The 23974-nt window shown below is 42.2% G+C and overlaps 1 protein-coding gene across 1 annotated transcript; it reads left to right on the plus strand.

The window, feature by feature from the left end:
- The first annotated feature begins 9200 nt into the window (after positions 1-9200).
- LOC134209952 (uncharacterized) lies at positions 9201-12135 on the plus strand. The gene is made up of 3 exons (XM_062685969.1): positions 9201-9331; positions 11050-12004; positions 12061-12135. The coding sequence occupies exons 1-3, from the start codon at positions 9201-9203 to the stop codon at positions 12133-12135; spliced, it is 1161 nt and encodes a 386-aa protein (XP_062541953.1).
- The last annotated feature ends 11839 nt before the right edge of the window (positions 12136-23974 follow it).

Genomic DNA, 23974 nt, shown 5'->3' on the forward strand with positions numbered 1-23974 from the left:
TCCGGAGAACTTCCGAGAACTTCCGAGGAACTTCCGGAGGAACTTCCGCAGGAACTTCCGGAGGAACTTCCGGAGGAACTTCCGAGGAACTTCCGCAGGAACTTCCGGAGGAACTTCGCAGGAACTTCCGGAGGAACTTCCGCAGGAACTTCCGGAGAACTTCCGCAGGAACTTCCGGAGGAATTCGGAGGAACTTCCGGAGGAACTTCCGGAGGAACTTCCGAGGAACTTCCGGAGGAATTCGGAGGAACTTCCGGAGGAACTTCCGGAGGAACTTCCGGAGGAATTCGGAGGAACTTCCGAGGAATTCCCGGAAGAACTTCCGGAGGAACTTCCGGAGGAACTTCCGGAGGAATTCCCGGAGGAACTCCCGAGGAAGGAACTTCCCGGAGGAACTGGAGGAACTTCGGAGGAATTCCAGAGGAATTCGGAAGGAACTTCGGAGGAACTTCGGAGGAACTTCCGGAGGAACTTCCGGAGGAATTCGGAGGAACTTCCGGAGGAATTCCGGAGGAACTTCCGGAGGAATTCAGAGGAACTTCGGAGGAATTCCGAGAACTTCAGGAGGAATTCCAGAGGAACTTCCGGAGGAATTCCCAGAGAACTTCGGAGAGGAATTCCCGAGGAACTTCCGGAGGAATTCCTGAGGAACTTCGGAGGAATTCAGAGGAACTTCCGGAGGAATTCCCGGGGAACTTCGGAGGAATTCAGGGAACTTCGGAGGAATTCCCTGGGGAACTTCCGGAGGAATTCAGGGAACTTCCGGAGGAATTCCAGGAACTTCCGGAGGAATTCCTGGGGAACTTCCGGAGGAATTCGGGAACTCGGAGGAATTCTGGGGAACTTCCGGAGGAATTCTGGGAACTTCCGGAGGAATTCCTGGGGAACTTCGGAGGAATTCAGGGAACTTCCGGAGGAATTCAGGGAACTTCCGAGGAATTCCAGGGAACTTCGGAGGAATTCCTGGGAACTTCCGAGGAATTCAGGAACTTCGGAGGAATTCAGGGAACTTCCGGAGGAATTCCTGGGAACTTCCGGAGGAATTCAGGGAACTTCCGGAGGAATTCCTGGGAACTTCCGGAGGAATTCCTGGGAACTTCGGAGGAATTCCTGGGAACTTCCGGAGGAATTCCAGGGGAACTTCGGAGGAATTCAGGGAACTTCGGAGATATTCAGGGAACTTCCGGAGGAATTCAGGGAACTTCCGGAGGAATTCCAGGGAACTTCCGGAGGAATTCTCGGGGAACTTCCGAGGAATTCTCGGGGAACTTCCGGAGGAATTCCTGGGAACTTTCCGGAGGAATTCCTGGGAACTTCCGGAGGAATTCCGGGGAACTTCCGGAGGAATTCTCGGGGAACTTCCGAGGAATTCCCGGGGAACTTCCGGAGGAATTCCTGGGAACTTCCGAGGAATTCTGGGAACAGGAATTTCCGGGGAACTTCCGGAGGAAATCCCGGGGGAGCTTCCGGAGGAATTCCCGGGGGAACTTTCGGAGGAACTTCCGTAGGAATTTCCGGAGAAATTCGCAGAGGAACTTCCGGAGGAATTCCCAGAGGAACTTCCGGAGGAATTCCCAGAGGAACTTCCGGAGGAATTTCCGGAGGAACTTCCGGAGGAATTTCCGGAGGAACTTCCGGAGGAATTTCCGGGGGAACTTCCGGAGGAATTCGGAGGAACTTCGGAGGAATTCAGGAGGAACTTCCTGGAGGAATTCCCGGAGGAACTTCGGAGGAATTCTGGAGGAACTTCCGGAGGAATTCCCAGAGTAACTTCCGGAGGAATTCCGGAGTAACTTCCGGAGGAATTCCGGAGGAACTTCGGAGGAATTCCCGGAGGAACTTCCGGAGGAATTCCCGGAGGAACTTCGGAGGAATTCGGAGGAACTTCCGGAGGAATTCCCGGAGGAACTTCCGGAGGAACTTTCGGAGGAACTTCCGGAGGAATTCCCGGAGGAACATCCGGAGGAATTCCCGGAGGAACTTCCGGAGGAATTCCCGGAGGAACTACCGGAGGAATTCCCGGAGGAACTTCCGGAGGAATTCCCGGAGGAATTCCCGGATGAATTCCCGGAGGAACTTCCGGAGGAATTCCCGGAGGAACTTCAGGAGGAACATGTTCAGGTGATAAAAAGAGGGGGAAAATGATGACCTGGGTCTTCGCTGCGTTGATACAGATCTTACATCTAGTGAGATACTCAGGTCAGGAGGAGCGGGCCATTTGGCATAACGGTCATTTGGCATAACGGAAATTTGGTATAAGGTCATTTGGCATAACGGGCATTTGGCATAATTGTGACCAGCGTCAAAAGTGAGGGTCTTTTGGCATAACGGACATTTGGCATAATATTTCTTTGCGTTCGCTAAATGGTGACTAAGTGGTGCGGGAAACATTCCGGAATAGTAAATATAACACCCGTCGATAACAATATTAAAAAGACATTATCCTCTCGTGGAAAGAATGCATTTGCAATGCAATGCTAAAGTAGGCGCATGCCCGGATTAGAGCAATGGTGGATGTAATCCCTCTTTAAAAGTAGGCGTGTGGCCGTATTATGGCAATGAAGGATGTGATCCCTTTTTTTTAAGTAAGTGTTTTCCCAGATTATGGCAATGGAGGATATGATCTCTTCTTTAAAAGTAGGCGCTTGCCCGGATTAAGGTCATGGTGGATGCGATCCCTTCTTTAAAAGTAGGCGCTTATCCGGATTATGGCAATGGAGGATGTGATTCCTTCTTTAAAAGAAGGCGCTTGTCCGGATTGAGACAATGGCGGATGTGATCACTTCTTTAAAAGTAGGCGCTTGCATGGATTATGGCAACGGAGGATGTGATCTCTTCTTCAAAAGAAGGTGGTTGCCCGGATTGAGGCAATGGTGGATGTAATCTCTTCTTTAAAAGTAGGTGTGTGGCCCGAATTGTGGCAATGGTGGATGTGATCCCTTCTTTCTTGTCCGGATTATGGCAATGGTGGATGTGACACCTTCGTTAGAAGTAGGCACTTGCCAGGAATAAATCAATGGTATATGCGTTCTCTTCCCCGAGTAGCACAATTCAGATTGATTTGGTTGCAGTAACTCATATGTGACTTGATTGGTTTTATTAACTCGTCTACGACAAGTGTATTGCTAGTTTTTAAAGTTAGGCGCTTGCCCGGATTAAGGCAATGGTGGATTTGATTCGGTCTTAAGGCGCATGCCCGGATGGAAGCATTGGTGGATGTCATCTCTACTTTAAAATTAGGAATATGGCCGGAATAAGTCAATGATGGATGTGATCCCTCCCTCGGAAGTAATTCTGCCGTTTTGTTATTTCGTTCTTCCGGAAAATGTCTACAATCAGTCTAAATTTATCAGGAAACAGACTCGACCTACTTTATCTACGCTAAACAATACATAAAATATCCCTTTCACTTTAGCAGTTAGAAATTATGCCAAATGTCCAATATGCCAAATGACCCACCCTTTTCTTGCAGTTCAAAATTATGCCAAAAGTCCGTTATGCCAAATGACCATTATGCCAAATGGCCTTTATGCCAAATGACCTCATGCCAAATGGCGTTATACCAAAAGACCCAGACCCCTGTTAGGGCATCCAGGCCTCGTTGGAGTTTTACCACTAGCGCTCTGATCACTTTACCAATGTATACGATGGAGGTGTCATCTACGAACAGAGACAGAATGCCGCCTTCTGGAGGTTCTGGCATGTCGCAGGTGAGCAGCAGGGGTCCGAGGATAGTTCCCGATATCGTGCACATTGGAACTCGCTCTGCTGCTTGAGATCCGGAATGTTCTTGCCGACAGATAATTGTTGTTGATTTTCACCAGGTAGCCTGGAAGATTGTAGCGAGGTAGTTTGTACACCAGACCATCATGCCATACATTGTCGAACGCCTTCTCGACATCGAGTAAGGCCTAAGGCCATGGCGTCTGAAGACGTTGGTAACTCGGGTCACTTGGTGTATGGTTAACTGTTACTCGATCAAGATGTTGCGGTGCTCGGCAGACTCAAGTAACCAGCTGTGAATCGCCTTTCAAACAGTCTGGATGACCTTGAGAGAAGGCTGATGGGGCGATAACTTTTCGGAGAGGAAGGATCCTTCCCAGGCTTCCGGATGGGGATGACTTTAGCAGACTTCCAGGATGATAGGAAGTTGCTAAGACGAAGACACCGAATAAAGATCTGCGAAAGGCGCTCGAAGAATGGAGCACTCATATGTTTGATTTCGAGTTGGAGGATGCTGTCAAAGCTAGACGCCTTCATGTTTTTCGATGATTTGATATAGCCATTCAATTCGCTAGCTGAGATCTCCAACCTCTCCGAGAAGTCGTTGGGGAATAAGATAGATATTGTTAGCATACTCGTTGACGGCTGCTTCGTGTGGAGTGGCGATGTTCTGTCCAAGATTGTGTGAGCTGACAAAGCGACAACCTATTTCGGCGACCTTCTCTGTAGGAATTATCAAGCCATCCTAATGGGATCGAAGGTAGAATGGGCCAAAGGTTGGATCTTAGAATTTTGGTCAATTTCCAAAACGGCTTAGCACAGTCTGGAAGAGTAGATAAGGATTAGCAAATTAAATTTCAAATGTTTGAAATTCATCCCAACCCTCCCATATAAATAGCACTTTTTGATAAAAAATCTGGCAAAAATTTCAGGAAATTCGGTGGCCATTTAGGGGTGGCGCGAAGTCAATTTATGTTTATATGGAAATTTGTATGAGAAAAACGTAAAATTTATTCAAGTCTCCCTACAGCTGTCAAATCGTGATGAATTAAAATAAACATCCCCAACCTCCCTTTTTGGAATCTATATAAATGAGACCTCCGGGTAATACATTAGTTATGAGTGGATTGAACGGTTCTATTGACAGTGTGAATATGGGATAAATGACTAAAATGGTGTAATTAGCATCAACGTAGCAGTTGAAATATAAATCAAAATTAATGAGTTACCCACTGGTTGAGCTCAAATAGATTCCAAAATTGGAGGTTGGGTATGTTTATTTGAATTCATCACGATTTAAGAGTTGTAGGGGGATTTGAATAAATTTTAAGTTTTTCCCATACAAATTTCCATACAAACATAAATTGACTTCGCGCCACCCTTAAATGGCCATCGAATTGCCTGAAATTTTGCCAGGACTCCTATATTATCAAAATGATGCTAATAGACATATGGGAGTTGGAATTTTCGAACATTTTTGAAATGTGAACTGCCCTAGTGCGGATCTTTTTGGAGAAATCGTTATTCCAGACCATTCTGGTCTGAATGATTTTTGTCAAGCGATTGCAACGTATCTTATGCGCAGGCAGCCCAGTACGCTGGTACTGCCTGCAAGTGACATTTCGTAAACGGATCATATCTTTGGTGAGTGTATCAATGGTTAGGGCGTTGCTTGGTACATGCTGCTCCCGGGCCACCGAAATCGCCTGTTTGATGGAGCGCAGCTGCAAGTCGATGTTGGAATCGACGACCTGCTGGAGTCGTTCCCAGTTTGCTCGGTGGTAATTTGGCCGGGACTGCTGGTGCCGATTGACCATGGAGCCTACTTTTGCCACCACCGAATAGTGGTCCAAGCTGAGCTCCTGGTAGACAACTGGTTGCGAAATGTGATCGTACATATTTGTGATGAACAGGTCCTCCACGATATCACCACTTTTGTGGATTGTATCAAAACATCCGATAAATTCTTTTGTTTTTGTTTGAGAAACGGGCTTGTATTGTGCATTAAACTGATCTGACGTTGTGGTTGTATCAACCTATAAGGATAGTTATAAACAAATTATCTGGTATTATCAAAATGATTTTGAAAAAAAAGAACAAATTTTAGTTCCAAAAATAACCAAAAAGCAGAATCAAGCTTCGTGTAGGAATGATGCTAAAGTATATTTTAGCATCATTCCTACACATATATGTGCGTGACTGAGCTGTTCTCCGAGCGGCACGAACCATCCAAATCACTTACGGGTGCTCAACTTGTTTGATTTGTTTCTATTGGTTTACATTCAAATAATGTGGGCACGTATCATCGAAATTAACAGCGTGTTAAGCGATGTGCTCCCTAACGAACCGCATTTTCCAGCGAAAGGATAACTAACCGCCGTCTAAATCAAGTAAAGTCAATCCGAAAGTTGGTAAATGCAAACATTTCCTTCATTAGGCTGAATTCTCGGCAACTGTAGGGTTTACGTTAGGTGTGTGTCGTTCGTGGGCCATTTACCAACCAGGTACCGAAAAGACGTGTGTACTAAATCAGCAAATATCGGAAACATCGTGAAAAGGATGAAATAGTTCCAAATAATCCTTAGAAAGTTGTTTGATGGAAAGGTAAAATAACCCTTTATCATTAATTTGAATATCATCACATTTAAAACCTTTCTGTTTTTACACCAATGACTTATGAAATAACATGTTTATTGAACAAGCTCTGATCCCAAGTGATATTATTTGTACATTTTTTGGTGCTATGTAATTCAAAGTGTTGTCATAATAAAAAAAAACTGAAATATTGCAGGATAAAAACATTACTGTTGAAAGTTTGATTGATCTTATAATGTAAGCCAGAACGTTTTATCATTACATGTTCAGCGATTTTTCTTTCATTTTATGTTGTAAGCTCAATTTTTATTTCAGAATACCATTTTTTGCCCAGTCAATGGAAGTCTTCAACACCACCGAATAGCTGTACAAAAAAACTCAACCAGTCAAGGGTCAAACTCCCTCGTACTAAATCTTACAGCGGAGACGTAAGTAATATAGTGCGGTAGTATTCAAACGATTCCGCCCCCTGGATGGAAGTCGTTAACTTCGTCTCCAGTGTAGAACGCATGTGGCAGCATTACAAGTCCCAAAATTCACTCGGGGAAAAGTTTCCCTCAAGCGTAACGGCAACCGGAAATCTGACCGAGTTTCCGGTAGCTCATTTTTCAGCATCTCGGACTTTTGATTCAAATGGCTGAAAATGATGACGACGGTCGCAACCAAAAACGCAACTTTTTTTTCGAACGGGTGACATGTTGAGGCAGCAACCGAATAAATGAGCTAAATTTACTTTAATTTAGCTTTTATAATCCGGCAATTTATCACCGAGAGTTAAGTTGCTGAAATAGAGGAAACTATAATTCTCCAGAGAAAAGCTCCTTTTGGGGAACTGAATGCTCTGTTCTAAAGCGGATGTCATTCATCCCTCTGTTGTGGGTTAACTTTACAGTAATTGGTTGGATAGAAACAGAGATCATGAAAATGCACCAAATGTGTTCTCTCGTATGAAGTAATCATGATCGCATAACAATGCAATCATTTCCAATGATTTTGGCATACTAAATCATAATAAGAATTTCACAGATGTAAATAAATTTAGCCTTTTTACTAAAATCATACTCAACGGTGATAGGAAAATACTTTTGCAATCGTAGTTCCAGAAAAAGGCTCACTGTTCTCCTCACTACCCAACCAATAATGTGCAAATGAAAATGAATGATTAAAAGGGTTCCGAAACGAACGCTCGTCGGTCGGGTGCGGTTGTCGTTTGTCGTATCCGTTTCTAGCTCCGCACCGTTTTAAGGTTCCCCCAGACCTAAGCGATTTCATCGCCGCGACGGCGACAACTAGTCGCCGCGATTCTATCGTTGGGTCGCTGCAGGCAATGTTGATTTACGCTTCCATACCAACGGCGACAGAATCGCTGTCGCCAAGAGATAAAATCGCGTCGCGACTGTCGCGTCGCGTGTGTTTGGGGAACCTTTATACGTGCGGGAATCGGATTTTCCCTCCGGACGACGAAACCTACACAACCTACGAATGGGTGACACGCGGGGCCAAGGAAATGGTCCCCGTCAGGGCGCTCGTCACGATTGCGGTCAGATTAGATTGAATGATTTCGGATGTATAGCTTTCAAATTAGTTGATTGACTTTTTATTAGAATGGAATATGAAAGGGGGAGCAGCGGTTCGGCGGTTTTGGGGCCTTTTTTATATGCAACCGTTAAGGCAGACCCCGACAAAGATAAACGAACGGATCGCTTTTGATGAGATTTTCTCTTGGGCGGTGTTCCCCGGAGGACCGGAGTTGATTTGCATAACAATGAGCAAACGTTAAACCAGAGGGAGAAAGGTGTTCTGTGTTCGGTTTTATAGCAACGATAATTTGCTTTTTATGAGCGATTAGAAGCAACAAAAAGGGTCACGACTCGGGTTTGATTTGGCCGAGATGCCGGGGAAAGAGCGTGAGATAACGTATCATGTTGGGTCGAGGTGCCTCCGATTGTTCCGACCCCATCGGAAAAGGACTGGAATTTTATGCCATCATTGTAAACTTCTAAATGCCAATCTGCAATCTTCCTCTTTCAATCGAATGCAATGCGGGGGACATGATGGGCGGCGCGGCGGTAGCTATTCGTCTGTATTTATTTTCCACCCATTTCATGTGAAATGTCTCGTACTTCTCCTTGAGCTTGTGCAAACATTGTCGCTCCACGGTCGTGTTCGCCCTCGGTATCTTGAAGAATGTCGGAATTTTACTGTTTCGGAAATTGAAGCGTAGCTGAGCTAGCAGCTACTATTTCTATTGGTTGGCCATAAAAGGAAAAAGTTTTTGAAAGCATCTCCTTGACGTGATGGTATGTGGTACATGACGAAAACCTAGATGTATTTGAACATAATATGTACTATATGTAATACATAATATGAACAAAATATTATGTAGTAATCGCCCATGCCTATGTCAGCCTCACGTTAGTAAAACAATATAAAATCCATAATCACAGCTCCCCTTGCATTTGGAGCACTTTTAAAGAAATTCATCGTGGAGCGTATGTCTCCGAATTTAATCGTTCTTATAACAGTTTAAGATATTAAATACTTCTTACGATGCACGACTTGTGTATTTATACAAACATGAAAAGTGTGTTTTCCTGTTCAAAATCAAGTTTTGATAAAGATCTTAATTCAATTATAAATTAGGCTATTCTTGATTATACTGAAGCATGCTCTCGTATTGTCATATCATAGTACGTTTGTAGTTTTGAGCTATTTCAAAATCAGTGTATGAATTATTTAATTTTTTTGGCTTTCTCGTATACCAAGTATTTTATCAGGTAAGATCGTAGTTTATATTATCCGCATTTTCACATTCTCCAGACGTGTACGTGATCAAAAAATCCAATTTTCCGGTTTTGAAGTCATATTTTTAGGAGCCACATATGGTCGGGGTAGAGGGTGCGCCGGTCCAAAAATCATCGGCGGCGGCCTTTGTCAAAATTTTGACCGGTGGCGGCGTTTCCGGTTTCACGCCGAATGCCATTTCAACCAGCAGCGGCGGCGGCGTGAATCGGCGTGGCATTTTTTCGCATTTTTTTATATTTTCGAGACATTTTCGGAAAAATCTTTAGAATTTCACGGGAAAAGTCTGAGGAACTTCCCCAAAAAAGTTTTCGAATTTTTCACGGGAGCTACTTTAAAGTTTTGAGAATTAACTCATGAAAAAGTAAAGGGTTATATTAAAGATACAACCCCAAATTGAACGTAGTATTACAATTAGCATTAAACCAATTATTCATGATAATTGTATTGAATCTTAAAGAATTAATTGATCGACTCATACCAAAATCTCCAGAATCCGTTGAAAAATGGCTGAGTTATTGACTCGTACTTCCTGACCCTTTTTCGTGATGGTCCCAAATTTGAAACTTTGGAATGACCCCCCCCCCCCATCTTACCGATGGACGTAATTCTACGTAAAACAAAAGTTACTTAGCTCCTGCTTGCTTTCTAATATCTTTTATCTTTTTCTTGCCTTGACCAAGAAGAGTAGCCTTTATGGAACAAATACCTATCCTAACAAGCAATCAACGTGGAGGTACGGCTAGAGTGAGCGCAACCCAGTGCTATTTTTGTTGGTGTTCTAGGTTCGAATCCCAATGCGTTCTTATTTTTTTTCTATGCACGCTATTCTTTTCGCGAAAAATTAGTGAAGCGTACACACTTAACTCATTTCACCGTATTCGGTAAAATTTACCGAAATCTCAACAGCTGAACTGTTCGGTAATTTATTTTACAGATTTTTTGTAATTTTTTCCATTGCTCAACTGTCAAAATCACCGAAAATCGGTTAAATTATTTACCGAAAAGTTCTGCTGTTGAGATTTCGGTAAAATTTTACCGAATTCGGCGATTTATTTTAAGTGTGTAAGAACTGCCGTGCCAAGCATAGTTGTCTCAAGTAGTTTTTTTTACGATTTCATTCCCTTTCTGCTGGCGGTGTCGCATTTGCTCAGACAAGATGGCGAGACTTGCCAGCAATTCTTTCTATTTCTTAAATCCATTTATGGACTCTTTTGTTGTCCACCAGGAATGATAAACCAAAAAAAAAATTTCATCCGGTAGGCATGATTTTCGTTTATTTTCCAGGCCTGCAGCCGAATTCCGAAGGTTCAAGAAAAAATTGTAAAATTTCTTTATAAATAGAGATTTATAAATTCTCTTTCTGTTTCCAAAAATTTCTTCTCTTCATGCCGTATTCCGATAGACTAAAGAGAAAGAAAAAACTAGAATTTCTTGCGAAGAAAAATATTAGTTCACATATTTTTCACTAGATGTCTTTTGACAACTATTTGCATACCGATTGTTCAAAACATCCTAATATCGAAAATAAAAATTGCTTTCGCTTATTGTTATCGAAATAATGAAGGGAAAAAATGAGTGATGAAAATAATCAGTAGCAGCAACATTGTTGTGATTTCAAACTTTCTTAAAAAACCAATGCTCTAACTTTATTACCACGAAAATACCGATCCATTAGCATTTGGCTCAGCTTTAGCTTAGCTTTAGCTTAGCTTTAGCTTAGCTTTAGCTTAGCTTTAGCTTAGCTTTAGCTTAGCTTTAGCTTAGCTTTAGCTTAGCCCCTTTAGTTAGCTTTTTTAGCTTTTAGCAGCTTAGCTTTAGCTTAGCTTACTCCAGCTCCAGCTGTTCTGCCCAGCCCTGTTCCAGCCCACCTGTTCCAGCCACCAGCCACCTGTTCCCTGTTCCACCCCTGTTCCCACACTGTTCCAGTTCTGCACCCCAGCCCCACTCAGCTGTTCCACCTGTTCCTCCCACTGTTCCCAGCCCACCCCCCACCCCACTCCACCTCCTGTCTGTTCCCACCACCACCCTGTTCACCCCCAGCCCAGCCCTGTTCACCCCACCCCCTGTTCAGTCCAGCCTCCAGTTCCAGCTCCCAGCCTGTTCCCACCTGTTCCACCTCCACCTCACCTCCCTGTTCCCCAGCCTGTTCCACCACCCACCCCACCCTCACCCAGTTCCTGTTCCCACCTGTTCAGCTCCCCCACCTCCACCTGTTCCAGCTCCCAAACTCCACCTGTTCCACCAGTCTCCTGTTCCACTCAGCACCCCTGTCTCCAGTTCCTGTTCTGTTCCCAGCCTGTTCCAGCTCCCACCTCACCTGAGTTCCTGTTCCAGCCCAGCTGTCCCACTCCCAGTTCAGCCTCACTTCACTGTCTCAGTCTCCCAGCCTGTTCCACCCACCAGCCTGTCTCACCTCAGCCCAGCCTGTTCCCAGCCTCACCCCACCAGCCCCACCAGCCTCAGTCCCAGCTCCCTGTTCACCTCCAGCCCCACTGTTCCAGCCCAGCTCCCACCCACCCCTGTTCTCTGTTCCCACTCCCACCCCCACCTCCACCACCTGTTCACTGTTCACCCCACCCCAGTTCCCTGTTCTGTTCCTGTTCCCCCAGCCCCTGTTCCCACCCCACCCCAGCTCCACCCTGTTCCTGTTCACCCTGTTCCCACCCCTGTTCCCTGTTCCACTCTGTTCCTGTTCCACCTCTCCAGTTCCCCACTGTTCCAGCTCCCAACCAGCTTTGTTCCCCAGCTCCTGTTCACTCCCTGTTCCACCCTGTCTCCCAGTTCCTGTTCCACCCTGTCTCCAGCCACCAGTCTCAGCCCTGTCTGTCTCCTGTTCCCAGTTCCACCTGTTCCTGTTCCAGTTCCTGTTCACCTGTCTCCTGTTCAGCCCCACTCCCCCCCAGCCCACCCCACTCCACCCTGTTCCCACCTGTTCAGCCCCTGTTCCCAGCCTCCCTGTTCCACCTCACCCCTGTTCCTGTTCCCAGCCAGCTCCCACCAGCCCCAGCCTAGCTCCCAGCTTAGCCTCCCCACTTTTAGCCTTAGCTTTAGCTTAGCTTTTAGCTTAGCTTTAGCTTAGCTTTAGCTAGCTTAGCTATTTAGCTTAGTTTAGCTTAGCTTTAGCTTAGCTTTAGCTTAGCTTAGCTAGCTTTTAGCTTAGCTTTAGCTTAGCTTTAGCTTAGCTTTAGCTTAGCTTTAGCTTAGCTTTAGCTTAGCTTTAGCTTAGCTTTAGCTTAGCTTTAGCTTAGCTTTAGCTTAGCTTTAGCTTAGCTTTTGAAATCTGCGTACTTTTTATTGTGATAGTTGATTGTGCACATATGCATCATGAAATTTAAATAATTCAAACACGATTCTTCTTATTTCTCAATGGCTCTAGATTCCATCTGGAACTTGGCCTGATTTTTAACTTAACGTTCTTTTAGCATTTCCACAGTTATTTATTGCAAGTTTTTCTATGCTTGCCATTGCCTGAGTATGTATTTTGAGTGGCAATTAAGTACAATGGATTAATGCCCAGGGATCTGAGAACATTTTCCACATTATTTTGGGAAGTAAAGACTCAATTATACCGTCAAATTTCATCCCAGAAAAATCTCTTATCGAATTTCTCCCACAAAAGTTTGGAAGAAATTTGAATTCTCGTTTTCTTTTTCATCCCAAAAAAAAATTCTTCCACACATTCGTCGGAATTCCAAAATAAGAAAATTTTGAAAATCTCTTCGAGAATTTCTTTTCTTACAAGAGATTTTTTGACCGGAATTCGGCTGCTGCTCTAGAGAAAAAAGTGAAAAGTGCGAGTGAAAGATGATTCTCGCCACAAACTGCCAAAAAAAGATTGTCCTTCGACCCAAAAATCGCTTGATTTTGTCTCACCGAAACAAAAAGTACGAACCCTGCAAATAATAGATCAGAACAACAATACTCATGGTCAGGGTTCGTAATGCTCACTCAATCTCAGGAGCACATGATTTTCCCCCACGAAAGTTTTCGGGGAGAAATCGCTTTTCGGGAAAGAAAAATAGCTTGGAGAGTGATAACAATTTTTCGCTCACTTCGATTGCCGCTGAACGTTGGTTTGATCTTTTTCTTTCATATTCGAGTGTTTTCGTGGCATCAAAAATGCAAATTGTAGTAGCGTATGTGGAACAAATAACTTAATGCTTTCATACAGATAGCGTGGTGGTGTGGCTAGAGTGAGCGCATCCCCACAGCTATTATTGTTACTATTCTGGGTTCGAATCCCGGCGCGGCCATACAATTTTGTAATTGTTCTGCGATAATTCTCGCGAAAAGTGAGTGAGAGGTAAAGTAATGAAACGAAGAAGGATTTTCATCTAATAAGCAAGATTTTCGTTTATCTTCCAATGCTTATTCTAGAGAAAAGATTGATGGGTGAAAGATGATCCTCAACATAAGCAACGAAACAAGATTTCCCTTGGCCCGAAAAACGCTTGCTTTGGTCTCATTGAAATGAAAAGTCGAAACCCTGCTCATGGTTATTTTTACTTACGAAATTTCTGCGAAACTACTTTATCGACAATATGATGAAATCAACAAAAGAGGAAAAAGTGACTACAACAGAATCGAATTAGCTTCATGGCGAGTGAGAGTCATCCACCGTATCTCATAAGTCATAAGAACAAAAATATTATTGTTAAAGTCATACGATGCAGGATTGAAAAAACATTGAAGTTCGTTTGAAAAAAGCAGTGAATCAGTTTTGAAACAACAAATTTGAAGATTGAAACAACAATGTCCTCGTTTTTTGATGCAACAAACGTAACAGTTGTTTCAATCGTACAAGATTTTTCCGGGTGTATAGAAAACTTTTCAAAATTGCCACGAGGAATTTTTCGGAATTTCCACTAAACCTTTTCAGAATTTAATCATCGATTTTTTAAATTTTTACGAAAAGCTGTTTGGTTTTTCGGAACTTTAAAAAAATTTCTTTGGATTTCTACGCGACAATCTTTGTTTTGCTCATAGAAAATTTTTCGAAAATTCTTCAGAAAATTACTAAAAAATGGAAAAGGGTCGTTTGGATCATTCGACGGAAAAACATTTCGTGCGAAACGGTTTTAAATTAAAAACCGTTTTGATCAAAAAATTCATTAGTCAAAGCGATGATCGACCGGAAAAACCATTGTCTTTAACAGGTTGTTGGCCGAAATGGTCGTTTCCTCGAATGAGTCAAGAGGCCGTTTGGTCGTAATGGTCGTTTGACAGAAAGGGCCATTTGACCGAATGCATCATATGACTAAATTGCCTTTCAGCCAGACGGCTAATTCGCCCAAAGCACCTTTTCGGCAAATGGTATTTTCGGTCAAATGACCTATTTAAGCAAACGATATTCCCGGTCGTTTATCCATTTCGTAAAATGACATTTTCTTCCAGATTTTTTTATTTTTTTTATTCCTTTATTTATTTGTTAGGCACTCTGTGTTACTTAACCGCTACTGTGCCGAGATCTACTGTGGTATTCTGCTGTACAGAATCCACACAGAATCTATTTTTAGATTTCCATTACCATTATTGTTGTCGGTGCCAGTCCATCTCGTCGTGAGTCCATTGTGTCCGTTTGTCCATGTCGTGTATCCATTGATCGTTGTATTGTTCGGTTGCCATTTATTCTGGTAACGTTGGAGGAATGCCTCCGAGAAGAGTGTCAAAGTGTCAGTCGTCATCAGGCAGCCGTGACGGTAAGGCGCGTACCCCAAACGCCACCGTATGGGCTGCGGATCCGGCGACTGACGAGGGTTTGGTGGAGGGGCTGGGAATCGAACCCATGACCATTCGCTTGTAAGGCGAATTTTCTTCCAGATGGGTCTAATGATTTATTTGGCTAAACACATTTCGGGCAAATGGCGCTTCCTGTTGTTTGATCGAAAGTCATTCGGTAAGCCGAACTCCATTTGATGAAATTATGTAAACGTTTGTTCGAAATGGTTGTTGGGTCGAAAATGGTTCCTCCAAAAATGTAAATGTAAAGTTGTAGGCCCTGTAGTCTGAAACTGCCGTTTGGTCGAAATAATAGTTTGACCGAAAATGTCGTTTTGCCAAATAGATCGTTTAGCCGAAAATGTCCTTTCTGCATAACAGTCCGACACTTTAGGCAAAATGACCATTTCGGTCAAATTGCCCTTTCTGTCAAACGACCATTTCGGCCAATTGAGCTATTCGGCCAACGGATTTTTTATCCAAAGGAACTGTTCGGCCGAATGACATTTTCGACAGTATGTACCTTTCGACCAAACGACATTTTCGGCGAAATAACTTTAGGCTAGATGGGCCTCGGCTAAATGGTTTGTTCGGTCAAATGCCATATTTGGCCAAACAACATTTGACTTTCGTCCAAATGTCTTTCTGTACAACGACTCTTCTTCGTTCAAATATTCTATTTCAACGGGAAACTCTTTGGATTTCAACGGAAATCTTAAAACACGGTAATAAAGTTTAAAAATAACTGTTTGTGCGACGACTGTTTCTTTTGTATTTTGGTAAAAAAAATACCGCTACTGAGTCTTCATTTAGTAAAACGAGTATGTTATTTACCCAACGTTTTGACACGGGGATTGTGTCTTCCTCAGTATTTTCCCCCTGAGGAAGACACAAACCCCGTGTCGAAACGTTAGGTAAATAACATACTCGTTTTACTAAATGAAGACTGAGTAGCGGTTTTTTTTACTAAATAATAAAAACGGGTAATCCTTCAGAATTTGCACTCGAAGTTCTTCTTAATTTTTTTCAAGGAAATCATTGATATTTACATGAAAATTTCAGTGTAGTTTTAAGGTGATAAATTAGAGATATCTATCGGAAAAATCTGCGGACTTTTTCGAATTTAAATCGGTGTGGGAAATCATAGTTCAGCGGCGTGATAAATTTCAAATGGCGGCGCACACCTCTAGGTCGGTGTTCTACCAAAACGCACCAAGCAAGCTTGTGATAATTTGATCGACTGACTTGTGATACTTTCATCGTGAAAGTGAAACGGAAATCATTTCATATACATTTATCTACACATTTGTTGTAGAATATCTTTAGTTATGGGGTAGTGAGCAATCCAATACGATTTAAAATCAATTAAATCTGCTAAGAGGAAGCTTGGGCAGAAACATTGATAATGTTTTGTTGGCGCTTGGTGCGATTTGGCCGGGGTTCTGTCATATGAGAAAACAATCTATTATGGAAGAGTTGATTATCATTTCAAAGTAATATTTGTATGTTTATTTTTTTGTAATTTTATTAGGGAGACTTTCAGCCCAAGGCTGGCTCGTCTCCGGAGTATATGTGTATGTTATTTTTCGCCTGAATATTCGCCCCATGTATTCAATTTATGAAATGAAGCGCTCCTAAGCCCCATTCTTATAACTTTCTAGCAAACCCATCAGACGATATCCTGAATAGTGGGAAGCATATGTGCGTTGCATCTTTTATTCAATTTTTGTGTAACACTCACGAAAATTAGTAGAATTGGGCACAGTTTGAGGTAGGTCAGGCTAAGCGTAAAAATACTTTTTTTTATTGATAGCTTTTGTAAGACATACTTGAGAATATTTTTATACCTAGATAAGAGAAGAACTGACAATTTTTCAAATTTAACATGTATAAAGATTTAACAAAAAATACATGGATGAAATTGTTCCGTTCAAAAACGAAAAAAAAAGTTTCAGGTGAGCGCTTGATAACCCTATTCAACTGTTTGTAATGATCAAAGCTGTGCAAATTGTCTCTAGTTCTGCACACTCTGTTCCCAATTTAAGCAGTAAACACTCACCAAATAACATAAATTCGGGGAACTCTGATAGTTAGGCAGTCTTATCGAAAAAATCTGTTTACTGACATTGTATGAAGGATTTATAGTTCTTATAACCTTGAATACGACCTTTATGGTGTTATTCGGCGGTGCAGCCGATTAATAAATAATGTTTAGTCCTGATGAAAATGTTTTTAGAAATTTTGCGGAATTCCGTTTCATTTCGTTAAAATCTATTTTTTATTGGCGAAATTTGAGAAAATTAACGAACCGAAATCGAAAAATCAGATTTCGCCTTGCTCAAATTCCGCGGAATTTCCTTTCGCACCTTCTAAAACGATTTTTTAAATTCCGCATATGCTTCCAAAAGAAGGACTTTCGATTTTTATTGAAAAAGTAGAACATGTCCTCCTTTCGGATACCATATGGTTACACTATTTCGGTTGAAAAATCATAAGAATACGAAGCAAATCGAATTACATTTATTTTTGAATTGAATGAATATGGGAGCAATGAGATGAAGAATAGGAACAGTTACTCTACTCATCAATCACAACTGGTAAGCATGATATAGTTTTGTTTTGGCCTTTCATAATCTAGAGCAAATGAATGCACAATCCTGAATAAGATTTCAGAGCATAAGCCTAGTATAAGAGTGTGTAAGGGAAATCGACAGAATAATCTTCTTGAAAATATGTTTTCATGCTGTCAGGCCATTTGCTTTTGGTTCTAGTGGAATGCCTTCACTTGTCATAAGACGAGTTCATACTTTACATCTCCAACTGGGATATTGTCGCCTCGCAGCTTAGTGTTCGTTAATCACTTCCACAGTTGTTAACTGCATTCGTATACATATCATGGAGGCTTACACGATAATACTTTTTATGCCCAGGGAAGTCGAGACAATTTCCAACCCGAAGATTTCCTAGACTGGACCGGTAATCGAACCCAGCCACCTTCAGCACGGTCATGTTTTGTAGCTGCGCATCTTACCACACGGCTAAGCAAGCCCCAATCGAGTCGAGTCAAGAACGAGACACTGAAGACGGTTGAGGCCGATATACGTATCTGTCAAAGGTACATCAAGTGTTGGAATTGAATGGGATAGTACGAACTCGTCTTATGACAAATGAAGAAAAGTGAGTCGTAAGAAGTAATAAGTGGGAAGTGAGAGATGAGATGGGCTGCAAAATGGTGGGTTGACATCAAGGAAGCAGCGCCCAACAAAGCTCTGGTCCCCACAAGTTCCTATCTCACGCTTCCACGGGTCGTTCGATGACAAAAGGTTTGTGTACTTAGCTGGTAGTGCAGCCTGGGCACTGTTGTCCTTCTGACATCAGCTAGAGTGAGAAGCTACGCCTCTAGCGTCTGTTCACCAGGAGGTGCGGTTCAAACAGCGTCTGCCTGGTACTTAGCGGCTGATTAACGAAAAGCTGTATCGCGTAAGCTACACCTAAGGTGGCAGCCCCATCATCGCGATGTAGGTAACGCGACCCCGGTAAGGTAGCTTACTGAAGCCCCTCAAATACCACGAAAAATGGAGATAGAAGAAAAAGAGAACGTTATTTTTGGCAACCGACCCGGGAACGAAATAAGGACTATGATTGGAAACTCGGTACCTGTCATGTCATGACCCTAAATGAACCTGGACGAGTGAGCCTTCTGGCTCGTGAACTGTAGAAGGTTGGAGTGAACGTGGCCGCTATTGAAGAAGTCCGATGACCTAGATCCGGAGAACGTGAATTCCGAGCCGTGTACCCCACGACCAACACTGCATTCAAGTATAACATCTATCACAGCGGCGGCGGAAAAGCAGAACATGGAGTTGGTTTCATAGTGATGGACAAGCAGACGAAGCGAGTGATGCGGTGAAAACCCATTAGCGAACGAATCTGTGTGTTGAGGATACGGGGCAAATTCTTCAATTACAGCCTAATCAACGTTTACGCACCGACAAACGATATATCCGACGACGTGAAGGACACGTTTTATGTATGTCTTGATAAAGCCTATGGAGAGTGCCCAAAGCATGACGTGAAAATTGTCATCGGAGACGCGAACGCTCAGGTCGCTAGAGAGGTCTTTTTCCGTCTTATAATTGGTAGATAGAGCCTTCACTCCGCTACCAATGACAACGGCCTACGGTTAGTAAATTTCGCTGCTGCCAGAGGGATGGCCGTCAGTAGCACCTACTTTGCACGAGAGAACATCCGAAAGCACACCTGGAGACACCCAAATGGTGAAACTTGCAACCAGATAGACCATGTTCTGGTGGATGGGCGCCATTTCTCGGATGTTATCGATGTGCAGACATTTAGAGGTCCGAGTCGATCCATGGAGCGGTGAGCACAACAGCACGAGAAGTGGTAGGCACTGTACAGAGGCGACCCAGAACGGGTTGGTTCGATGTGGAGTGTCAGAGAGTGACAGACGAGAAGAACGTTGCCAGAAGCCGGATGTTGGTGTCGGGTACCCGATCGAATAGAGAATGGTAAAGGAAAGCAAGAGCAGTCGAAAAACGAACCCACCGCAGGAAGAAAAAAGAGTACGAAGAACAAGTTATTAGTGAGGCGCAGGAAAAAAAATGGAGCAAAACGAAATGCGTTGGCTTTATGAGTCTGTCAATGACGTGCGGAGAAAGACAGCGCCATATCCCGTCATGTGCAACGGCCGACAGATAAAACCGAAGTGGCTGCCAGGTGGAAGCAACACATCGAGACTGTTGAATAGTGGAAGTGCATCGTGCATCGGTGAACAGAATAAATATTAGCGACGATGGACAAGCTGTGGAGTCACCTACACTAGATGAGGTTAAAAAAGCTGTTAAAGAGCTGAAAAACAATAAGGCTGCGGTGAATGACCAGCTCCCGGCTGAACTTCTCAAACATGGCAGTGAGCAGTAAACATATGCGGTATTTCGAAAAATTTCGTTTCAGGTGGTTCGAAACGAAATTCCGCGGAATTTCGCGGAATTTGAGCATGGCGAAATCTGATTTCTTGATTTCGTTTCGTTTCGAAAAATTACAAAAATTTCGCTAGAAAAAACTAGCTTCAAACGAAATTTAACGGAATTTCGCGGAATTTCGAAACAAATTTAAACTTAAACCATACTTTATATTATCGAAAATTTTGGCTGCGCCGCTGAACTATATCGTAAAGTTGTTTTCAAAACTTTAGGTTACACAAATTTTTCTATTAACGCTTACTACATAACCTCATTAGTAGTAGACAAATACGTATGTAGTTTTCTTTTATAAAACGTCTTCAGTGTTTGCAAGATTCAAATTCAAATTATGTGATATTTTTTTACTATTTGCACAATATGAATGCGGAATTGATCGTGGGAATGCAGTGAATGAAAAAATCTACCTCGCGTAGTAGAAATTTGTTTAACCAGTGCGAAATCTATCGTGTTGATGCTGATCACGCCAGCTATTGTGGGAGAACGCGATGTGATAAAACTAATGTCTGCACCGAAGAGCACAAAATTATTTAGTGCGGAATCGATCGTGTTGTAGAAGCTTCATAAACGAAGTACATTGATCTTGCGTTAGATATATGGGTCTGTGAAATTCATTCTGAAATACATAACTTTATGCATTTTAGAAAGGTGCACAGGATTCTTCTAGTGAGTAAATGTATGCTATATGGAAAGAAAAGGTATTCTACCAGGATTTGCGAAACAAATGTTTCATGTGCCGAGCGGAAGGTCACCGGAAGGATGCGTGTCCATAAAGAACAAAAATGAGCGATCAAAAGGATCGATCAATCGGAAAGAAAAAGGCGAATATGGCAACGCAAGATGGGCAACGGAAATCGTATTCCGGTGTCGTTATCGGATTTGATGCAGCAACCCGTCAAACATCATCGGATGCAGCGCAGAACGACGTAATTGAAGTGGCTGAGGAAGAAGTGATTGGATTGAATACCGATTCAACTGAACGGATGAAACCATTTGAAATTCTCGATTTAATGGTGGAACGCGAAAAACTAGCAGAAACTATGACATTCAAGAATAATACAGATCGGATCTGGTTCGTGAAGAAAGGAATCATGGGCTACACGGACTCCTACAGAAAAATTAGAAAGGAAGAGGATAAAAAGCAACTAGCGCAGTCTATGAGTCAGCGACGGGATCGTTTGGTTACTGAAGGATCAATGGACCGATCCGCACAAAAGAAGACCTCACGCAGAAATGTTTCTGAAACTTCTTCGGAATAATTAGTTCTATTATTTCTTATGTTTTCGGCTCCGTAGAGTTTATTATTTAAAATCCGAGCCTCATAAATAAATAGATTGGTAAAAATGTGTGCTATATATATGTAGACGAAGAATAAGAAGGAAAAGGCTGTTACGCTCTTTTCAAATGTTGGTCTAGTAATATCAATTCTCTATCTGCGTATACGTTTGGCAGATGTGGATACATAACTGAGTATCCCACTAAATAAAAAAATAAATCTAAGCATTAGTTTCCTAATTTCGTCGGCGGCGGCGGCGGTGTTTCTCAGAATTTTGGTCGGCGGCGGCGGGGTGAATCGGCGTGGAGATTTTTAACGTTTGTTTTTTAAAGTTTTTTTTCTGCATTTTTACAGGATGTTTTTAAGACTTCAACGGGAGAATCTTTTGCATTTCGTCGGAAAAATCTGATGAATTTCTCTCGAAAATTCTCTGAGCTTCTCCAAAATATTAATTTGAAAATTATTTTCGGACTTTCCATGGCAACAACTTTGAAGTTTTGATAATTCTTCGGAATTTCCAAGGAAGCACTTTGGAATTTCCAAGGAAAATTGTTTGAGTTGCTACAGGAAAATGTTCGGAAAATCCACGGAAAGTTTCTGTTGAGTATTCTTCAAAATATACACAGAAAATTCTTCAGATTTTCCGCTGGAGATTGTTAAAAATGTGGACATCAACAAAACAAAATTTCAACAGCGAATTGGTCATAACTTTCATAAGAATATCATTGGAATTTGCACGGGATTATTTTCAAATTTTCTTTGGAAAATTCTTCGGAATTTCCGAGGTGAATTTTATGGAATCTAAACCAAAATTATTCAGAGCTCCAACGTGATTTTTTAATTTTTTTTACGGGAAACTGTTTGGTATTTCAACGAAAAAAATCGGATTTTTGAAGGAATTTCTTTGGATTTCTACAGGAAATTTGTTGTATCGTAGAAATTCGTCGGAAAAATTCAAAACAAAATTATTAAAAAGAAGAAGGGTCGTTTGACCGAAAATCATTTGGCGAAAGCCATTAAGCCGAATAATGCATTAAGTCAAAAATCATCCAGCAGAATTGTATTTGATCGAAATAAACGTTTGGGCAAAATGGTTATACAACGAAAACCAGTTTGGCCAGAAATTTCATTTGGTCAAAGCACTCTTCCCCAATACGTCATTCGGCTGATATGATCGTTTGGCTGAATAGGTTATAAGGCCGAAAATGTCGTTATGCCGAAATGGATGTTTAACAGAAAAGGTCATTTGGTCAAAAATGTTGCTTACTGTACGGTAATATGGTCAAAAATATCCAACAGTTTTTTAGCTGAAAATGTCATTTTGCCGAAATGGTAGTTTGTCCGAAAAAGACATTTGATCGACTAGATCATTTGGCCGAAAACGTCATTTGGTGGAAATGGTCGTTTGGCAGAAAAAATCCTTTGGCCCGAAAATGTCCTTTCTGCAAAACAAACATTTCAGCCAAACAGCATTTTCTGCCAAATGACCAATTCAGTCGAGCGACACTTTCGGTCGAATGCTTATTTCGGTCATCGGTCATCTGTTTTTTTTCAGCCTAAGGAACTGTTCGTCCAAATGATGTTCAGACAAATGTAGTATATTAGGCCAACCAACTTTCGGACTTACCAACAAACCACTAAAGCTCTAGCTGGAATAAGGGCGAATGTCACAAGAAAGGATTCTCTCCACCGACTTCCCCTCTTTTGAATAAAAGTGACAAGCAGGGGATTTCTTTGAAGTTTATTACCTCAGAAAACTAGAAAACAATGAAAACTTGCATTCTGAGGTTATAAACCGCAAATAAATCTTCTGCTTGTTACGTTTATTTAAAAGAGGGGTAGTCGACGAAAAGAATTCTCTATTGCGACATTCGACCTTTTGCCAGATAGAGCTTGAATTTTAGCTATACAGTCGACTCTCTACATCTCGATGTTCTATATATAGATATCTCTCCCTATGTCGATAGTTTTCTCGGTCCCTCCAATCTACATACATTCGGGCCTTCTACATCTCGTTAACCTACATATCTCGATGTCTTCTTCTTATTATTGGCATCACATCCCCCACTGGACATTGACGCCTCGCAGCTTAGTGTTCATTCAGCACTTCCACAGTTATTAACTGCGAGGTTTCTAAGCCAAGGTACCATTTTTGCATTTGTATATCATTGGGCTAACACGATGATACTTTTATGCCCAGGGAAATCAAGACAATTTCCACCGGGAATCGAACTCAGCATGGTCTTACTTTGTAGCCGCGCGTCTTACCGGTAGGCTAAGGAGCGCCCCCTATCGCAATGTGTTCTGGTCATTTTTTGTTCAAGTTTCTCTCTCTCTATGTCGAATTTTTCGTGCGAATTTCTAGGCTACTAGACCATCTTTGAACAATAACAGTCACATAAGCGCAACAAACACACGCAACGCGACAGTCGTGACGCGATTCTATCGCCGTTGGTGTGGAAGGGTAAACAGAATATTGGCTGCAGCGACCCAACGATAGAATCGCGCTAACTAGTTGGGCTAGGTTTGGGGGAGCCTTTATTCTCCTCCAATGTTTGTTGGGCATTCTTGCATTCGACAAAATGGCTTTCTGCCAAACGACTCTTCTCCGTTCAAAAAATCTATTTCAACGATAATTTTTTGGATTTCAACAAGAAATCCTTTGAAATTTGCATTCGAAGTTTATCTTACTTTTCATGGTGGAATTTCCGAAATTTCAACGAAAAATTGTATGGAATTTTTAAGGATATCATTGGTATTTCATTGAATCTTCGGATTTTCCACGGAAAACTCTGCGGATTTCTTCAATTTTGAATCGGAGTGGAAAATTATAGACCACCGACGTGACAAATTTTAA

Source organism: Armigeres subalbatus, chromosome 2 (genome assembly GCF_024139115.2).
Source record: "Armigeres subalbatus isolate Guangzhou_Male chromosome 2, GZ_Asu_2, whole genome shotgun sequence".
NCBI classification, from domain to species: domain Eukaryota; kingdom Metazoa; phylum Arthropoda; class Insecta; order Diptera; family Culicidae; genus Armigeres; species Armigeres subalbatus.

Excerpts from the sequence above, each read along its gene's own strand:
- LOC134209952 (XM_062685969.1), top strand. The coding sequence starts at position 9,201 with ATGGTCGGGGTAGAGGGTGCGCCGGTCCAAAAATCATCGGCGGCGGCC. Across the intron at positions 9,332-11,049 it reads AGCGGCGGCGGCGTGAATCG|TTCTGCACCCCAGCCCCACT; the intron begins GCGTGGCATTTT and ends ACACTGTTCCAG. Across the intron at positions 12,005-12,060 it reads TTCCTGTTCACCTGTCTCCT|CCCCTGTTCCCAGCCTCCCT; the intron begins GTTCAGCCCCAC and ends CCACCTGTTCAG.